The sequence below is a fragment of the Choloepus didactylus genome, chromosome 16 (genome assembly GCF_015220235.1).
Source record: "Choloepus didactylus isolate mChoDid1 chromosome 16, mChoDid1.pri, whole genome shotgun sequence".
NCBI lineage: Eukaryota > Metazoa > Chordata > Mammalia > Pilosa > Megalonychidae > Choloepus > Choloepus didactylus.
The window spans coordinates 32,026,576-32,042,121 of record NC_051322.1 but is presented as its reverse complement, the minus strand read 5'-3'; the positions used below and the strand labels follow the sequence as shown (position 1 = coordinate 32,042,121).

The window sequence follows — 15,546 nt, the reverse complement described above, 5'->3', positions numbered from 1 at the left end:
TGCTCCATGCCCTCCTGGCCTCCCGCTGCCCATCACAGAGTCTGTTCATAAAAATACGGTCCAGCCTGGGTGCAAATGACTGATAATGCATTTTAATTATTTTATTGTGAAGTATATCAAATGTACTGATAAAAGCAGACAATAATAGAATAAACATCTTGTTTATTTATTTTTTGTTTTTGTTTTTATCTTCATTTTATTGAGGTATATTCACATACTACGCAGTCATACAAAACAAATCGTACATTCGATTGTTCACAGTACCATTACACAGTTGTACATTCATCACCTAAATCAATCCCTGACACCTTCATTAGCACACACACAAAAATAATAAGAATAATAATTAAAGTGAAAAAGAGCAATTGAAGTAAAAAAGAACACTGGGTACCTTTGTCTGTTTGTTTGTTTGTTTCCTTCCCCTATTTTTCTACTCATCCATCCATAAACTAGACAAAGTGGAGTGTGGTCCTTACGGCTTTCCCAATCCCATTGTCACCCCTCATAAGCTACATTTCTATACAATTGTCTTCAAGATTCATGGGTTCTGGATTGTAGTTTGATAGTTTCAGGTATCCACCACCAGCTACCCCAATTCTTTAGAACCTAAAAAGGATTGTCTAAAGTGTGCGTAAGAGTGCCCACCAGAGTGACCTCTCGGCTCCTTTTGGAATCTCTCTGCCACTGAAGCTTATTTCATTTCCTTTCACATCACCCTTTTGGTCAAGAAGATGCTCTCTGTCCCACGATGCCAGGTCTCCATTCCTCCCTGGGAGTCATATTCCACGTTGCCAGGGAGATTCACTCCCCTGGGTGTCTGATCCACGTAGAGGGGAGGGCAGTGAGTTCACCTGTCAAGTTGGCTTAGCTAGAGAGAGAGGGCCACATCTGAGTAACAAAGAGGCATTCGGGAGGAGGCTCTTAGGCACAATTATAGGGAGGCCTAGCCTCTCCTTTGCAGCAACTGTCTTCCCAAGGGTAAAACCTACGGTAGAGGGCTCAACCCATCAAACCACCAGACCCCTATGTCTGTGGTCATGTTAGCAACCATTCCGGTGGGGTAGGCCAATACCCCTGCATTCTCCACAGGCTCCTCAAGGGGGCACTACATATTTTTTTCCTTTTTTTTTTTTTAACCTTTTTTTTCCTTTTTAAATCAACTGTATGGAAAAAAAAAATTTTAAAAAAAAACAAAAAAGAAAAACATACAATAAAAGAACATTTCAAAGAGACCATAACAAGGGAGTAAGAAAAAGACAACTAACCTAAGATAACTGCTTTACTTCCAACCCGTTCCTACTTTACCCCAAGAAAGTTACATAATATAGCAACATTTCTGTGAACTTGCTCCTACTATATCCATCAGAAATTAACAGACCATAGTCATTCCTGGGCATCCCCAGAACATTAAATAGCTTATCTGTTCTTCTTGGATTACTGTTCCCCCTTCCTTAATTGCTCTCTATTGCTAGTTCCCCTACATTCTACATTATAAACCATTTATTTTACATTTTTCAAAGTTCACATTAGTGGTAGCATATAATATTTGTCTTTTTGTGCCTGGCTTATTTCGCTCAGCATTATGTCTTCAAGGTTCATCCATGTTGTCATATGTTTCACGAGGTCGTTCCTTCTTACTGCCGTGTAGTATTCCATCGTGTGTATATACCACATTTTATTTATCCACTCATCTGTTGAAGGACATTTGGGTTGTTTCCATCTCTTGGCAATTGTGAATAATGCTGCTATGAACATTGGCGTGCAGATATCTGTTCATGTCACTGCTTTCCGATCTTCCTGGTATATACCGAGAAGTGCAATCGCTGGATCGAATGGTAACTCTATATCTAGTTTTCTAAGGAACTGCCAGACTGACTTCCAGAGTGGCTGAACCATTGTACAGTCCCACCAACAATGAATAAGAGTTCCAATTTCTCCACATACCCTCCAACATTTGTAGTTTCCTATTTGTTTAATGGCAGCCACTCTAATAGGTGTTAGATGGTATCTCATTGTGGTCTTAATTTGCATCTCTCTAATAGCTAGTGAAGCTGAACATTTTTTCATGTGTTTCTTGGCCATCTGTATTTTCTCTTCAGAGAACTGTCTTTTCATATCTTTTGCCCATTTTATAATTGGGCTGTCTGTACTATTGTCATCGAGTTGTAGGATTTCTTTATATATGCAAGATATCAGTCTTTTGTCAGATACATGGTTTCCAAAAATTTTTTCCCATTGAGTTGGCTGCCTCTTTACCTTTTTGAGAAATTCCTTTGAGGTGCAGAAACTTCTAAGCTTGAGGAGTTCCCATTTATCTATTTTCTCTTTTGTTGCTTGTGCTTTGGGTGTAAAGTCTAGGAAGTGGCCGCCTAATACAAGGTCTTGAAGATGTTTTCCTACATTATCTTCTAGGAGTTTTATGGTACTTTCTTTTACATTGAGATCTTTCATCCATTTTGAGTTAATTTTTGTGTAGGGTGTGAGGTAGGGGTCCTCTTTCATTCTTTTGGATATGGATATCCAACTCTCCCAGCCCCGTTTGTTGAATAGACCATTATGACTCAGTTCACTGCCTTTGGGGGCCTTATCAAAGATCAGTCGGCCATAGATCTGGGGGTCTATCTCTGAATTCTCAATTCGATTCCATTGATCTATATGTCTATCTTTGTGCCAGTACCATGCTGTTTTGGCAATGGTGGCTTTATAATAAGCTTCAAAGTCAGGGAGTGTAAGTCCTCCCACTTGGTTTTTCTTTTTTAGAGTGTCTTTAGCAATTCGAGGAATCTTCCCTTTCCAAATAAATTTGATAACTAGCTTTTCCAAGTCTGCAAAGTAGATTGTTGGAATTTTGATTGGGATTGCATTGAATCTGTAGATGAGTTTGGGTAGAATTGACATCTTAATGACATTTAGCCTTCCTATCCATGAACATAGAATATTTTTCCACCTTTTAAGGTCCCCTTCTATTTCTTTTAGTAGAGTTATGTAGTTTTCTTTGTATAGGTCTTTTACATCTTTGGTTAAGTTTATTCCTAGGTACTTGATTTTTTTAGTTGCTATTGAAAATGGTATCTTTTTCTTGAGTGTCTCTTCAGTTTGTTCATTTCTAGCATATAGAAACATTACTGACTTATGTGCATTAACCTTGTATCCCGCTACTTTGCTAAATTTGTTTATTAGCTCTAGTAGCTGTATCGTCGATTTCTCAGGGTTGTCCAGATATAAGATCATATCATCTGCAAACAATGACAGTTTTACTTCTTCTTTTCCAATTTGGATGCCTTTTATTTCTTTGTCTTGCCGGATTGCCCTGGCTAGCACTTCCAGCACAATGTTGAATAACAGTGGTGACAGTGGGCATCCTTGTCTTGTACCTGATCTTAGAGGGAAGGCTTTCAGTCTCTCACCATTGAGTACTATGCTGGCTGTGGGTTTTTCATATATGCTCTTTATCATATTGAGGAAGTTTCCTTCAATTCCTACCTTTTGAAGTGTTTTTATCAAAAACGGATGTTGGATTTTGTCAAATGCTTTTTCAGCATCTATTGAGATGATCATTTGATTTTTCCCTTTCGAATTTTTAATGTGTTGTAATACATTGATTGATTTTCTTATGTTGAACCATCCTTGCTTGCCTGGAATGAACCCCACTTGGTCATGGTGTATGATTTTTTTAATGTGTCTTTGGATTCGATTTGCAAGTATTTTGTTGAGGATTTTTGCATCTATATTCATTAGGGAGATTGGCCGGTAGTTTTCCTTTTTTGTAGCATCTTTGCCTGGTTTTGGTATTAGATTGATGTTAGCTTCATAAAATGAGTTAGGTAGTGATCCTTTTTCTTCAATGTTTTGAAAGAGTTTGAGTAAGATTGGTGTCAGTTCTTTCTGGAAAGTTTGGTAGAGTTCCCCTGTGAAGCCATCTGGCCCTGGGCATTTATTTGTGGGAAGATTTTTGATGACTGATTGGATCTCTTTGCTTGTGATGGGTTGATTGAGGTCTTCTATTTCTTCTCTGGTCAGTCTAGGTTGTTCATATGTTTCCAGGAAATTGTCCATTTCCTCTACATTATCCAGTTTGTTGCCATACAGTTGTTCATAGTATCGTCTTATAATTTTTTTAATTTCTTCAGAATCTGCAGTTATGTCACCTTTTTCATTCATTATTTTGTTTATATGGGTCTTCTCTCTTTTTGATTTTGTCAGTCTAGCTAGGGGCTTGTCAATCTTGTTGATCTTCTCAAAGAACCAACTTTTGGTGATATTTATCCTCTCTATTGTTTTTTTGTTCTCTATGTCATTTATTTCTGTTTTAATCCTTGTTATTTCTTTTCTTCTACTTGGTTTAGGATTGGTTTGCTGTTCATTTTCTATCTTCTTCAGTTGATCCATTAGTTCTTTGATTTTGGCTCTTTCTTCCTTTTTAATATATGCGTTTAGTGCTATAAATTTCCCCCTCAGCACTGCTTTTGCTGCATCCCATAGGTTTTGGTATGTTGTGTTCTCATTTTCATTTGTCTCTATATAGTTAGCAATTTCTCTTGCTATTTCTTCTTTAACCCACTGATTGTTTAGGAGTGTGTTGTTTAACCTCCAGGTATTTGTGAATTTTCTAAGTCTCTGATGGTTATTGACTTCTAATTGTATTCCACTGTGGTCAGAGAATGTGCTTTGAATAATTTCAATCTTTTTAAATTTATTGAGGCTTGTTTTATGTCCCAGCATGTGATCTATTCTGGAGAAAGTTCCATGAGCACTAGAAAAGTATGTGTATCCTGGTGATTTGGGATGTAATGTTCTGTATATGTCTATTAAATCTAATTCATTTATCAGATTGTTTAGGTTTTCAATTTCCTTATTGGTCCTCTGTCTGGTTGATCTATCTATAGGAGAGAGTGATGTGTTGAAGTCTCCCACAATTATTGTGGAAACATCAACTGCTTCCTTTAGTTTTGCCAGTGTTTCTCTCATGTATTTTGTGGCACCTTGATTGGGTGCATAGACATTTACGATTGTTATTTCTTCTTGCTGAATTGCCCCTTTTATTAGTATGTAGTGGCCTTCTTTGTCTCTCAAAACATCCCTGCATTTGAAGTCTATTTTATCTGAGATTAATATTGCTACACCTGCTTTCTTTTGGCTGTAGCTTGCATGAAATATTTTTTTCCATCCTTTCACTTTCAGTTTCTTTGTGTCCCTGTGTCTAAGATGAGTCTCTTGTATGCAACATATTGATGGTTCATTTTTTTTGATCCATTCTGCGAATCTATATCTTTTAATTGGGGAGTTTAATCCATTTACATTCAACGTTATAACCGTGAAGGCATTTCTTGAATCAGCCATCTTATCCTTTGGTTTATGTTTGTCATATATATTTTTCCCCTCTCTCTATTAATATCCTTTATTGTACCCATACTGAATCTCTTTAGTACTGAACCTTTCTCCAAGTCTCTCTGTCCTTTCTCTGTTTCTCTGTCTGTAGGGCTCCCTTTAGTATCTCCAGTAGGGCAGGTCTCTTGTTAGCAAATTCTCTCAGCATTTGCTTGTCTGTGAAAAATTTAAGCTCTCCCTCAAATTTGAAGGAGAGCTTTGCTGGATAAAGTATTCTTGGTTGGAAATTTTTCTCACTCATAATTTTAAATATATCGTGCCACTGCCTTCTCGCCTCCATGGTGGCTGCTGAGTAGTCACTACTTAGTCTTATGCTGTTTCCTTTGTATGTGGTGAATTGCTTTTCTCTTGCTGCTTTCAGAACTTGCTCCTTCTCTTCTGTGTTTGACAGTGTGATCAGAATATATCTCGGAGTGGGTTTATTTGGATTTATTCTATTTGGAGTTCGCTGAGCATTTATGATTTGTGTATTTATGTTGTTTAGAAGATTTGGGAAGTTTTCCCCAACAATTTCTTTGAATACTCTTCCTAGACCTTTACCCTTTTCTTCCCCTTCTGGGACACCAATGAGTCTTATATTCGGACGTTTCATATCATCTATCATATCCCTGAGGTCCATTTCGATTTTTTCAGTTTTTTTCCCCATTCTTTCTTTTATGCTTTCATTTTCCATTCTGTCATCTTCCAGGTCACTGATTCGTTGTTCAACTTCCTCTAGTCTTGTACTATGAGTGTCCAGGATCTTTTTAATTTGGTCAACAGTTTCTTTAATTACCATAAGATCATCCATTTTTTTTATTTAGTCTTGCAATGTCTTCTTTATGCTCTTCTAGGGTCTTCTTGATTTCCTTTGTATCCCGTACTATGGTCTCATTGTTCATCTTTAGTTCTTTGAGTAGCTTCTCTAGGTGATGTGTCTCTTCTGATCTTTTGATTTGGGTGCTTGGGCTTGGGTTATCCATATCGTCTGGTTTTTTCATATGCTTTATAATTTTCTGTTGTTTTTGGCCTCGTGGCATTTGCTGAACTTGATAGGGTTCTTTTAGGGTTTGTAGACCTATTGAAGTCCTTATCTCTAATTTATCAGATCTACAGCTTCGTGGAGTACACTTTCTCTAACTAACCAGCAGGTGGCGTCCACGAGCCACCTGTTCTCCACAAGCCAGTTCTCCCCTGCTTGGCCTTTGTGGTGAGTGGGGGAGTGAGTCTTTTGGGGTCCAATTGGTGTACTAAGCTTGCGTGTGTCGTGGGTGTTGCCCGCCCTGTATATGGGGCATGTTTCTGGGCAGTCAGGGAGGGGGGGTGGCTCTAACAATCAAATCTCCCTGGTGATCCTGGAGTTTTAAAGCTGCTGCAATAGTCTAATCCTTCAGTTCAGTCCTGCCACAGTTTGTCTCTGCCACTGACCCACAAGTCCTTGGTATTGGCATATGGCTCCTGAGACTTGCAAGTGGGCCCCTCTTCCAGGCCGTGCACCCCGGGTCCTCTGTTGAGGGATGACTGTGCTATGTCACAGGTGAGTGCCATCCCCCCAGGGCGGTTCTGGGCTGCTGGGCTGTGTAGGGAGGCTCCCAGTCTGCTGAAATGATGGCTGAATGGGGCTTTGTTAATTCACACTGCTCCACCTTCCCAACTCTGGGACAACCAGCTGAGGGTGCAGGTAAGGCTAATGTCCACGCCCAGTTTTGTGGTGTGTGCCTGTTATTTGAAGCACTTCCGTCACAGTAGGTTGTCTGGGGCAGCTCTGGGCTATGGGGCTGGCGATGGACAGGAGTGTTTCCTGTCCACCAGGATGATGGCTGTGAGCAGACGCCCCCCCTTTCTTGGGAAGTTGTGTTGTTTATTGAATTTTCTCAGCCACTGGATTATTGCCTTTTGTCTCAGAGCTCTCTTAGTTCTGCTCTTGACTTGACGTGCCCAAGTTGCAAGTCTTTGAAGCTTTCTGTATTGGGCTTCTTAGAGTAATTGTTTTCGAAAAAGAAAAAAGGATTAAAAAAAAAAAGGGCCCTCCTCACAGATCTAATGGGTTATTGAAATGCTAAGAGACAAAGCAATTAGGGCCATTAAGGAAAGGTCCACAGGGCAGAGAGATCAGCTTTTCTTCGGGATTTGCATATGAGCCTGAGGGCCTGAGCTCTGCCCTTCCCCTTTCTATGTTCACCAGAACTCCAAAAATCCTCCGCTTTTATTTTGGAGTTTTTCTTGCTGTTTTTTGCTATGCCTGTCTGCTCTCTGCTGGGCTGGCTGCTCTCAGATTCTCTGGTGTCTGGTCTCAGTCTATCTATGGTTGGAGTTTGGATCAGTAGAATGAGTTTCCGATAAGGGCTACCACTGCAGTTCTCCCTTCTCCTTCCCGGAGCTGACAGCCCCTCCTCCCACGAGACTGAGCCTGGCAGGGAGGGGTGCGGGTCCCCTGGCCGCAAAAACTTACAGATTTCGCTGATCTCAGCAGTTCCACATTTTCATGAGTGTTGTATGAAGTATGCCCAAAGTCAGATTGCTCTGTGGTGTCCAGTCCACGGAGTTCCTGGCTTTCTACCTACTTTCCTGGAGGAGTAACTTTTAAAGTGATGCCCAACAGCTACATCTTGTTTATTAAATCCTAACCCAGTACTATATTTGTTTCATATTTTAAAATTAAGAAATAAATTATAACAGCAACAGTTAAATCCAGAGCCTCGATGCTCATCATTCCATGTATAAAAATTTCCCACTTTTGCTGCCTCTTTCTATTTGATAACCTTCTCAACTGCGACCCCACCCTCAGGCACGCAGAGGACTTGCATGCCAAGGAGGCTCCAAGCTGTGAGCCAGTTTCTCTTGAAGGAGAGGTGCCCCAAGGGTGGGATTTCAGGCAAGGGGCCACAGTCGGCTGAAGAGAGGATTTGGAGAGGTGGGACCCTCCTTCTGCTTCTAGAATCACCTCCTACAGATCACGTCAGGTTCCAGGGAGTTACTGTGCCTGGAGATTTTCCAGGCAGTGGCTCAGAAAAGGCTGTTGTAGAAGTAGGCAAAGGGGAGGCAGGAGGCAGTGGCTGCAGGACAGGAAAGAAGGCAGACAAGGGCAGAGTCCCAGCAGAGAGGGGGAGGAACCCTGGGATATGGAAGGGAGAGTTCCAGGGAAGAAACACCTGACCCCAACCGAGGTGAGCCGGGCAGCCGCAGGTGGACAGGCTGTCCCTGAGGTTGCTGCTTGTCTGGTGGGATTAGGGGAGGGAAATTGAGGGAGGGGATTTGTAGCCACAAACCCAGTGGCTACAGCTTGGTGTCATGAAAGCTGTAAAGCAGGACCACAGTCTCTCTGACAAATCGCACTTTGGCCTCCATGTTTCTCTGGAGTGGGTTTGCTGTAGACTAGTCCATCTTGCTTGCTTTCCTGCAGGTAGATGCCCCCGCCTCACCTGCTGCTTGTCTGTTCCATGCTCTGGGATGATTTCTTCATGTCTGTCTCTACCCACTGGGCCAGTTCAGCAGAGCTCTGATAGGCCCTCCCCCAACAGAAACCTTCCCGCCCCCGTCTTCATAGGGAAAGTCTAACCTCTGTAGCCTGACGGTCACGCTGACGGTGACCTTCCTGAAGCTGGCCTGGGGTCCAGCCTTCTCTCCTGCCGCCCCGGTTCATGTGCACGGGCTCACTCTTCTCCGGGAATCCAGGGTTGCCCATCTGTCCTCCCTGCCTGCCCCATCCGCCACCTCCACGGAGCTTTCCCTAACATCCCTGCCGCAAGCCCCCCTTCATCCCAGCCGCCACCTGCTGCTCTCTGCACGGCGTTATGAACACCTCACATCCTAGGAAACGGAAGCACTGTGTTGTGTGTCCCACACAGAAGGCATTCGGGATTTATCTCTTGGTTGGCGGGTCTAAAGTCAAAGATGACCTTTGACGAAGCAGAGCGGTGTTTTCAGTGTTAGCGGCGTTGGGCCTGTCCTCTCAAAGGGAACCGAGCAGGGGAGCTGGCGTGATCCGTGGCCCCTGCTCCGTGCTTGTCAGGAGGCACCGTCTGGCTGCCGGCCCCACCCTGCCAGGACCCTGCCGACCCCCATGCACTCTCCCTGGGATGCCTGGGAGGGGAGAAGCCCCCCAGCCAGTGCAGTCCCCCCTGCCGCGGCTCCTTCCACCCTCTCAATTGGGCTCCAGCCAGGAAAGGAACAACCACTCCAAGTATATAAAGCAGAGGGATTTTTGTTTAACAGTAGCTTAAACATTATATCTATCTATATATATAGCCCTATTTATATCTTTATCGTGAAATAATTTTAGATTTATTACAACGGTGCAAAAAATAGTACCAAGTATTTCCATACATTTGTCACCCAGCTTCCCCAATAATAACATCTTACACTTTCATAATACAATTATCCGAACTAAGAAATTAACATTGGCACACTGCTATTAACTAGAGACTTTATTTGGATTTCACCAGTTTTCCCACTGTCATTTTTCTGTTCCATGATCCAAATTTTCATTTAATTGTCACCTCCTTATTCTCCTCCAAACTGTGACAGTTTCTTGGTCTTTTCTTGTAGTTCATGACCTTGACGCTTTCGAAGAGTACTGGTCAGTTATTTTGTAGAATGTCCTTCCATTTGGGTTGCCTTATGTTTTCTCGTGATTGGATTGAGGTTATGCATTTTGGGGAAGAAGTTATGTGTCCTCTGTGCACTATATCAGGGAGCACAGTTTGCTCATATTTTATCACTGATGAAATTAACCTCGGTCACTTTGTTACGGTGGTATCTGATGGGTTTCTCCATCGTAAAGTTACTATTTTTCCTTTTGAAATGAATAAATATTTGTGGGGAGGTACTTTGAGACTGCAAATATCCAAACAGAGGGAAGTTAATCCAGGGAATTGGGTACCCAGGTGATGAAAGAGCTGAGAACTAAAGAATCCAGAGGCCAGCAACAAGAGACCTGTGGGGCTGAGGCACAAGGGTCAGAGTCCTGCAGCAGAGAGCCTGTCAGGTGAGGCCCAGAGCCACGAAGGAGACCCAGTCATGGCTGGTGATGCCACCTCCATCCTCCTGTCTCCCACCTGCCGAACCCAGCCGGAAGTCAGCTGACACAGGAGCCCGGGAACCACAGTCTGCAGGGCTCAGCCCCTCTGCATCTGAGAGCAGGAACGGGCAAGAAGTGGTCCTGAGGGCAGCTTGCCCAGGACTGGAACCCTACTTTGTCCAGTTCTGTCCAATATGGCGGCCACTAGCCACATGTGGCACTTGATCGCTCGAGTTGTGGCTCCTCCAGATTGAGAGGTGCTCCAAGTGCATTCCAAAGACTTAGGATGGCAAATAGAGGGCAAACTATCCCATTATTAATTTTTGCATTGATTACGTGTTGAAGTGCTAATATTTTAGATATACTGGGTTCAGTAAAATATATCACTAAAATTAATTTCAACTGTTTCTTTTTTTATTTTTTAAATCTTGGTACCAGAAAATTTAACAGTACATACATACTCCTATTTGTGACTCTCATTTCATTTCCATTGGACAGCCTTGCTCTAGAGTACATTTATACCCAGCTTATGTCATCAACATTGTAAAAAAAACTCCTTTCTGTGCAAAGGTCATGCCCCTGACCCATTGTCAGGAGGGTGTGTCCAATCAAGGTTTTAGAAAACCAGGACCGTGCTGGCCTGGAGCCATCTGCACTCACTCACTAATGTTTGTAACCAGGCTCAGGGAACACACAGAGACTGGGCTGTCTCTGCCTTTTATATATCATGCAGGGCGCCGGCTAAGGTCAATGTTCAGAATGTTAGCCTGAGGCCAGCTAACGTTCAAAGCAATAAAACCCCACAGTGTAGCTAGATAGCACTTCACAGAGGAGCCATACAAGACTACTGCTTGATATTGACACACTGTTCACAGTTTACAAAGTTCCTGCCTCTCGACCTGGCAGAGTGGCCCAGCATTGCTGTCCCCATTTTATGGAGAAGAAAATGCAGCCTGGGAGAACACGTGGATTTTGGTGGCTCTCAAACTCCTGGTGGATCGATTGGGGAGCTTGTCAAAATGCTGATACTCAGGCTCCAACCTGAGATTCTGATTCACTGGCTGGGGGTGGGGCCCAGGGAGCTCCTGGGAGTAGACTCTGGGTGATTCTCATGCAGGCGGTTGTCAGAATCCACTTTGGGGCACATCAGCCCTCTGAGCACCACCAGGGTGGGCACAACGGGACTAGGCTCGAGCTGGGATCCTGATTGCCAGTCTGGGGCTCTCCCCCAGTGCCAGGCTGTCCTGTCAGTGCACAGGTCCATTGTCTTTCGGAGCTGGGCATACAGGAGGATGCACACACACACACATGCCTCACCCCCAGCCCCAGCCATGCCGGTACACACCCTTGGACACTAGCCAGGTCAGGCAGTCAGCTGTGCTGCTGGTTTTCCAAAACTCAGAATAACCCTGTCCTGTCTGATTGACTTTGGAATGTAGCTAGCTCTTTGGCACTGTGGTGGTCTTAGGTGAGGAGGGAGGCATTTGCCTGGACCCTTCGGCAGGGAAGGGCTTGCCCCTGGAAACATCCGAGTTGGATTTTGTACTGGCAGAGCTTGATCTTCTGCAGAAAGGCAGAGCCACGCCCGGGGAGGCCAGACGGGGAGGGTGAGCCTGTGTGTCCTGCCATCACTGACGGCTCCTTTTCTCCCCTGCAGTGGACAGCGGACTGCAGCAAGCAGCTGGACAGCGGCTGCTCCTTCTCCCGAGGCCGAGCCCCCCCACAGCAGGTAGGGAACCAGTGCCACTTTCTGCCCGGGATCGGTCATGTGCCTTGTTTCTCTGGGTTCCTGGGCTGGCACATGATGGCCCTCCCGAGAGGTGGTGATAATGAGAGAGCAGGAAAATGGGAGGGCGAGGTGTGGCCTGCCTCTCTGGAAAGCTCTTCCCGAATACCCAGTCTACAGTCGAACTCTCCCTCTTGTGAACAACTGGAGTCATAAGGTTTCTTTTTGGCAACAGCATTGTTCATGATAATAAAGATCTGGAAACAGCCCAAATGTCCATTGAGAGCAGAATGGATGAAAGATTTGTGGGATATCTTTACAGTGGACTCATATATAGCAGTAAAATGAATGAACTGGGGGTTCACACATCGACATTGATGAATCTCACAAACAATGGGCTTCTAGGATGTTGGTACTGGTGGGGGCCCTTTGGCAACCACTTCAGACCCAGTCCTCAGAGGGCCTGGAAGGGCAGATTGTGGGATGCCACAGGCCTGTCCATTTTCCCCGATCTACCATCCGTGCAGGTGCCAGGCTGGAGCCTACTGCTTCTGTCCCGCCTGCTTGCCTGTGAGATGCCGAGTGGCCCCCTGTGTTGGCCGTGCGGCTGGGAAGGAAGGGAAGCAGCTGCTTGTCGAGGGCCATCACTGTGTGACCCTCAGCCCACCCTCCGTGCACCCCCCAGTTGTCCAGCTTTTCTCGCTGCTACCTCATCTCTGCTCATGGGATTAGAAGTCCCAAAAGAAGCATTCACGCCCAGCCCCAGCCTAGCTTCAGACCGCACCTGTCCAGAGAGATGCGAGGAGCCCCTCCAGGCTGTTGCATAGTGTGCCCCTGAGTTTAAAACAGCTGCGCTCACCCACTGCCCCCGGGACCACTTGCTGGTGTCTGACTTCAGTCGCATGGTGCGGAGTGAACCAGCTCTTCTCTACTCCATTCTGAGGGAAGAGGGTCCGCGGCCTCAGCTCGGGCATCTTTCTTGGCTGCAGGGCTGTGCCACACTGTGCTGTGGGGGCCCAACTGCCCTGGGAAGCTTTCTCACCTTGCCTGAGGTGTGTTGTCGGGTTAGGTAGGAGGCTGTGGTAAGAGCCCTGGTGGGGCAGGAGGAGTCCTGGGCTCTGATTTCTGCTCTGCACAAACTTGCTGGCAAGTCCCTTCCTCCTCAGGTCTCAGTTTCCTTGTGTGAAAGCCAGAAGGGGACTCGATGGCCTCTGAGGGTCCTTCTGCTCCTCCACACTATTTACAGCTGGGGAAACTGAGGCCCATTGGGGTGCACCGACTTGGCCAACCTGGGGCTTGAACCCAGGTCTCGGGTCTGCAGAGACCGGGCTGGCTGCTTGTCTCCTCCCCACCAGCACTTCTACCTTGCCTTGCTTTAGTAAGTGTCCTTCTGTGGAGGTCTCTTGTCCCTGCCACTGGACTGCCACCTCCCTGGCCAGGGAGCCAGTTTTATACTCCCCAAACCCCTTTAGTCCTTTGCCTAAGGCTTGGCACATCCTCCAATTTCTGCAAGTTATTCTGGGGTTTCCTATATGAAAATTCCTTTAACTCTTAAGCATCAAAGGTGGACTTGGATGTTGGGGGACAAGAACCTGAGAGAGGGTTCCAGGGAAGGGTTGAAATTCCTGCATGGGGGACAGTAGAGGCTTGTAAACTAGAGACTGAAATATCAGCTCTGTTATTTGGTTAGTAGGTGACTGCATCTGGAAATTTCCAGTGGAGAGTTCTTTTTTCTCCACCACCCCCCCACATCACTTTTTCCTGCCCCTTCTCCCTGTCCTTTCCCTCTGGTCCCGTTCTCCCATCACTCCTGATAGGGTTCCCAGGGGCCGAGAATGGGTTGTCCTTCCACTCGTCCTTCCCTTCCTCCCTCATCCTGGGTGACTGTTCAGAGCCTGCCTCACACCTGGAGGTGGGTGGTGGCGAGTTGGCCTGTGGGAGCACTCACCCTGGGTCTCACCTTGAATCTCCAATTTCCCTGCCTGAAGCAGGTGTCCTCTGACTCTCTCTGATAGAGGGATCCAGAGCCATCAGCACCGCTTAAGTGGCTGCATCACGAGAAAAGGCTGTCCTGGAGAGGCTTGCTTATGGAGGGAGGTGTTCTGGTTTGCTAATGCTGCTGGAATGCAAAACACCAGAAATGGATTGGCTTTTATAAAAGGGGGTTTATTTGGTTACACAGTTACAGTCTTAAGGCCATAAAGTGTCCAAGGTAACACATCAACAATCGGGTACCTTCACTGGAGGATGGCCAGTGGTGTCTGGAAAACCTCTGTTAGCTGGGAAGGCACATGGCTGGCGTCTGTTCCAGTGTTCTGGTGTCAAAATGGCTTTCTCCTAGCAGGTTCCTCTCTAGGCTGCAGATCCTTAAAGATGTCACTTGGTTGCTCTTGGGGCATTTTTCTTCTCTTAGCTTCTCTGGAACAAAAGTCTGCTTTCAATGGCTGTCTTCAAACTGTCTCTCATCTGCAGCTCCTCTCTCAGCCCCTGTGCATTTTTCGAAGTGTCCCTCTTGGCTGTAGCAAGCTTGCTTCTTCTGTCTGAGCATATATAGGGCCCTAGTAAACTAAACAAGGCCCATGCTGAATGGGAGGGACCACACCTCCAAGGAAATTATCCAATGAAAGATCTCGCCCACAGTTGAGTGATTACATCTCCACGGAAACATCTCATCAAAAGTCTCCAACCCAGTCAACACCAATACATTTCCTGCCCACACAAGACTGCATCAAAGATAATGGCATTTTGGGGGACACGATATATCCAAACCAGCACAGGAGCGCAGAACCAAGGGGCTGCCTGTTATGAGAGCATTTGCTGGGCCCAGCTCTGATGGATGCTGGCCCTCCCATCCTTTCAGGCTCCCTCAGCCTGGTCCACCTGCTGCAGAAGTGCAGGACTAGCTCTCCGAGACACCCATCAGCCCTGTGGCATGTCCATCTGGCCTCCTCACTGTCCCCGCTCATCCAGGCCGACACCCTCACACTAACTCGTATCATGGTCAGGGTGCTCCTAGCCCTTCCGCCAGCTTGTTGACCCTAGGACGGGAACCAGGGCTGGCTCTACATCTGTATTGCCCTTGGCCCAGGGCCTTGCACACAGCAGACTGCACTGAGTTGGCCCAGGCCCATCCCCAGTCCGTGGTGGTCATTCCCAAGGAGGCCCTTTTACTCCGGCCACACCAACCTTGCTGAGCATTCTGAGGGCCTCTGGGAGGATGGGGGATCTCAACTAACTCACAGGCAGCAGTGGGGGGAGTTAGTTTCACGGGGAAACTGAGGCTAAATCAAGACTGGGGTGGCTGGCTCCCCCTGATTCCCTCCACCTTGGCCACATCTTGCACAGGAAGTTAGGGTCCCAGGAGGACGCTGTGGTCCTGCTGTCCATCCAGGGGGCTCTGTGGGCTGAGTCCCAGACCATGCCTCCACACGAT

General features: G+C 45.9%; 1 protein-coding gene across 4 annotated transcripts in view; it reads left to right on the top strand.

The window, feature by feature from the left end:
* The window catches only part of CTIF (cap binding complex dependent translation initiation factor), a 320,346-nt gene that overhangs the window by 86,975 nt on the left and 217,825 nt on the right, over positions 1–15,546 (top strand). For all 4 annotated transcript variants that reach the window (XM_037805811.1, XM_037805810.1, XM_037805809.1 and 1 more), the window contains one exon: positions 12,045–12,116. In XM_037805811.1, the coding sequence (XP_037661739.1) occupies positions 12,045–12,116 (72 nt within the window). The remainder of the gene's footprint in view (positions 1–12,044; positions 12,117–15,546) is intronic.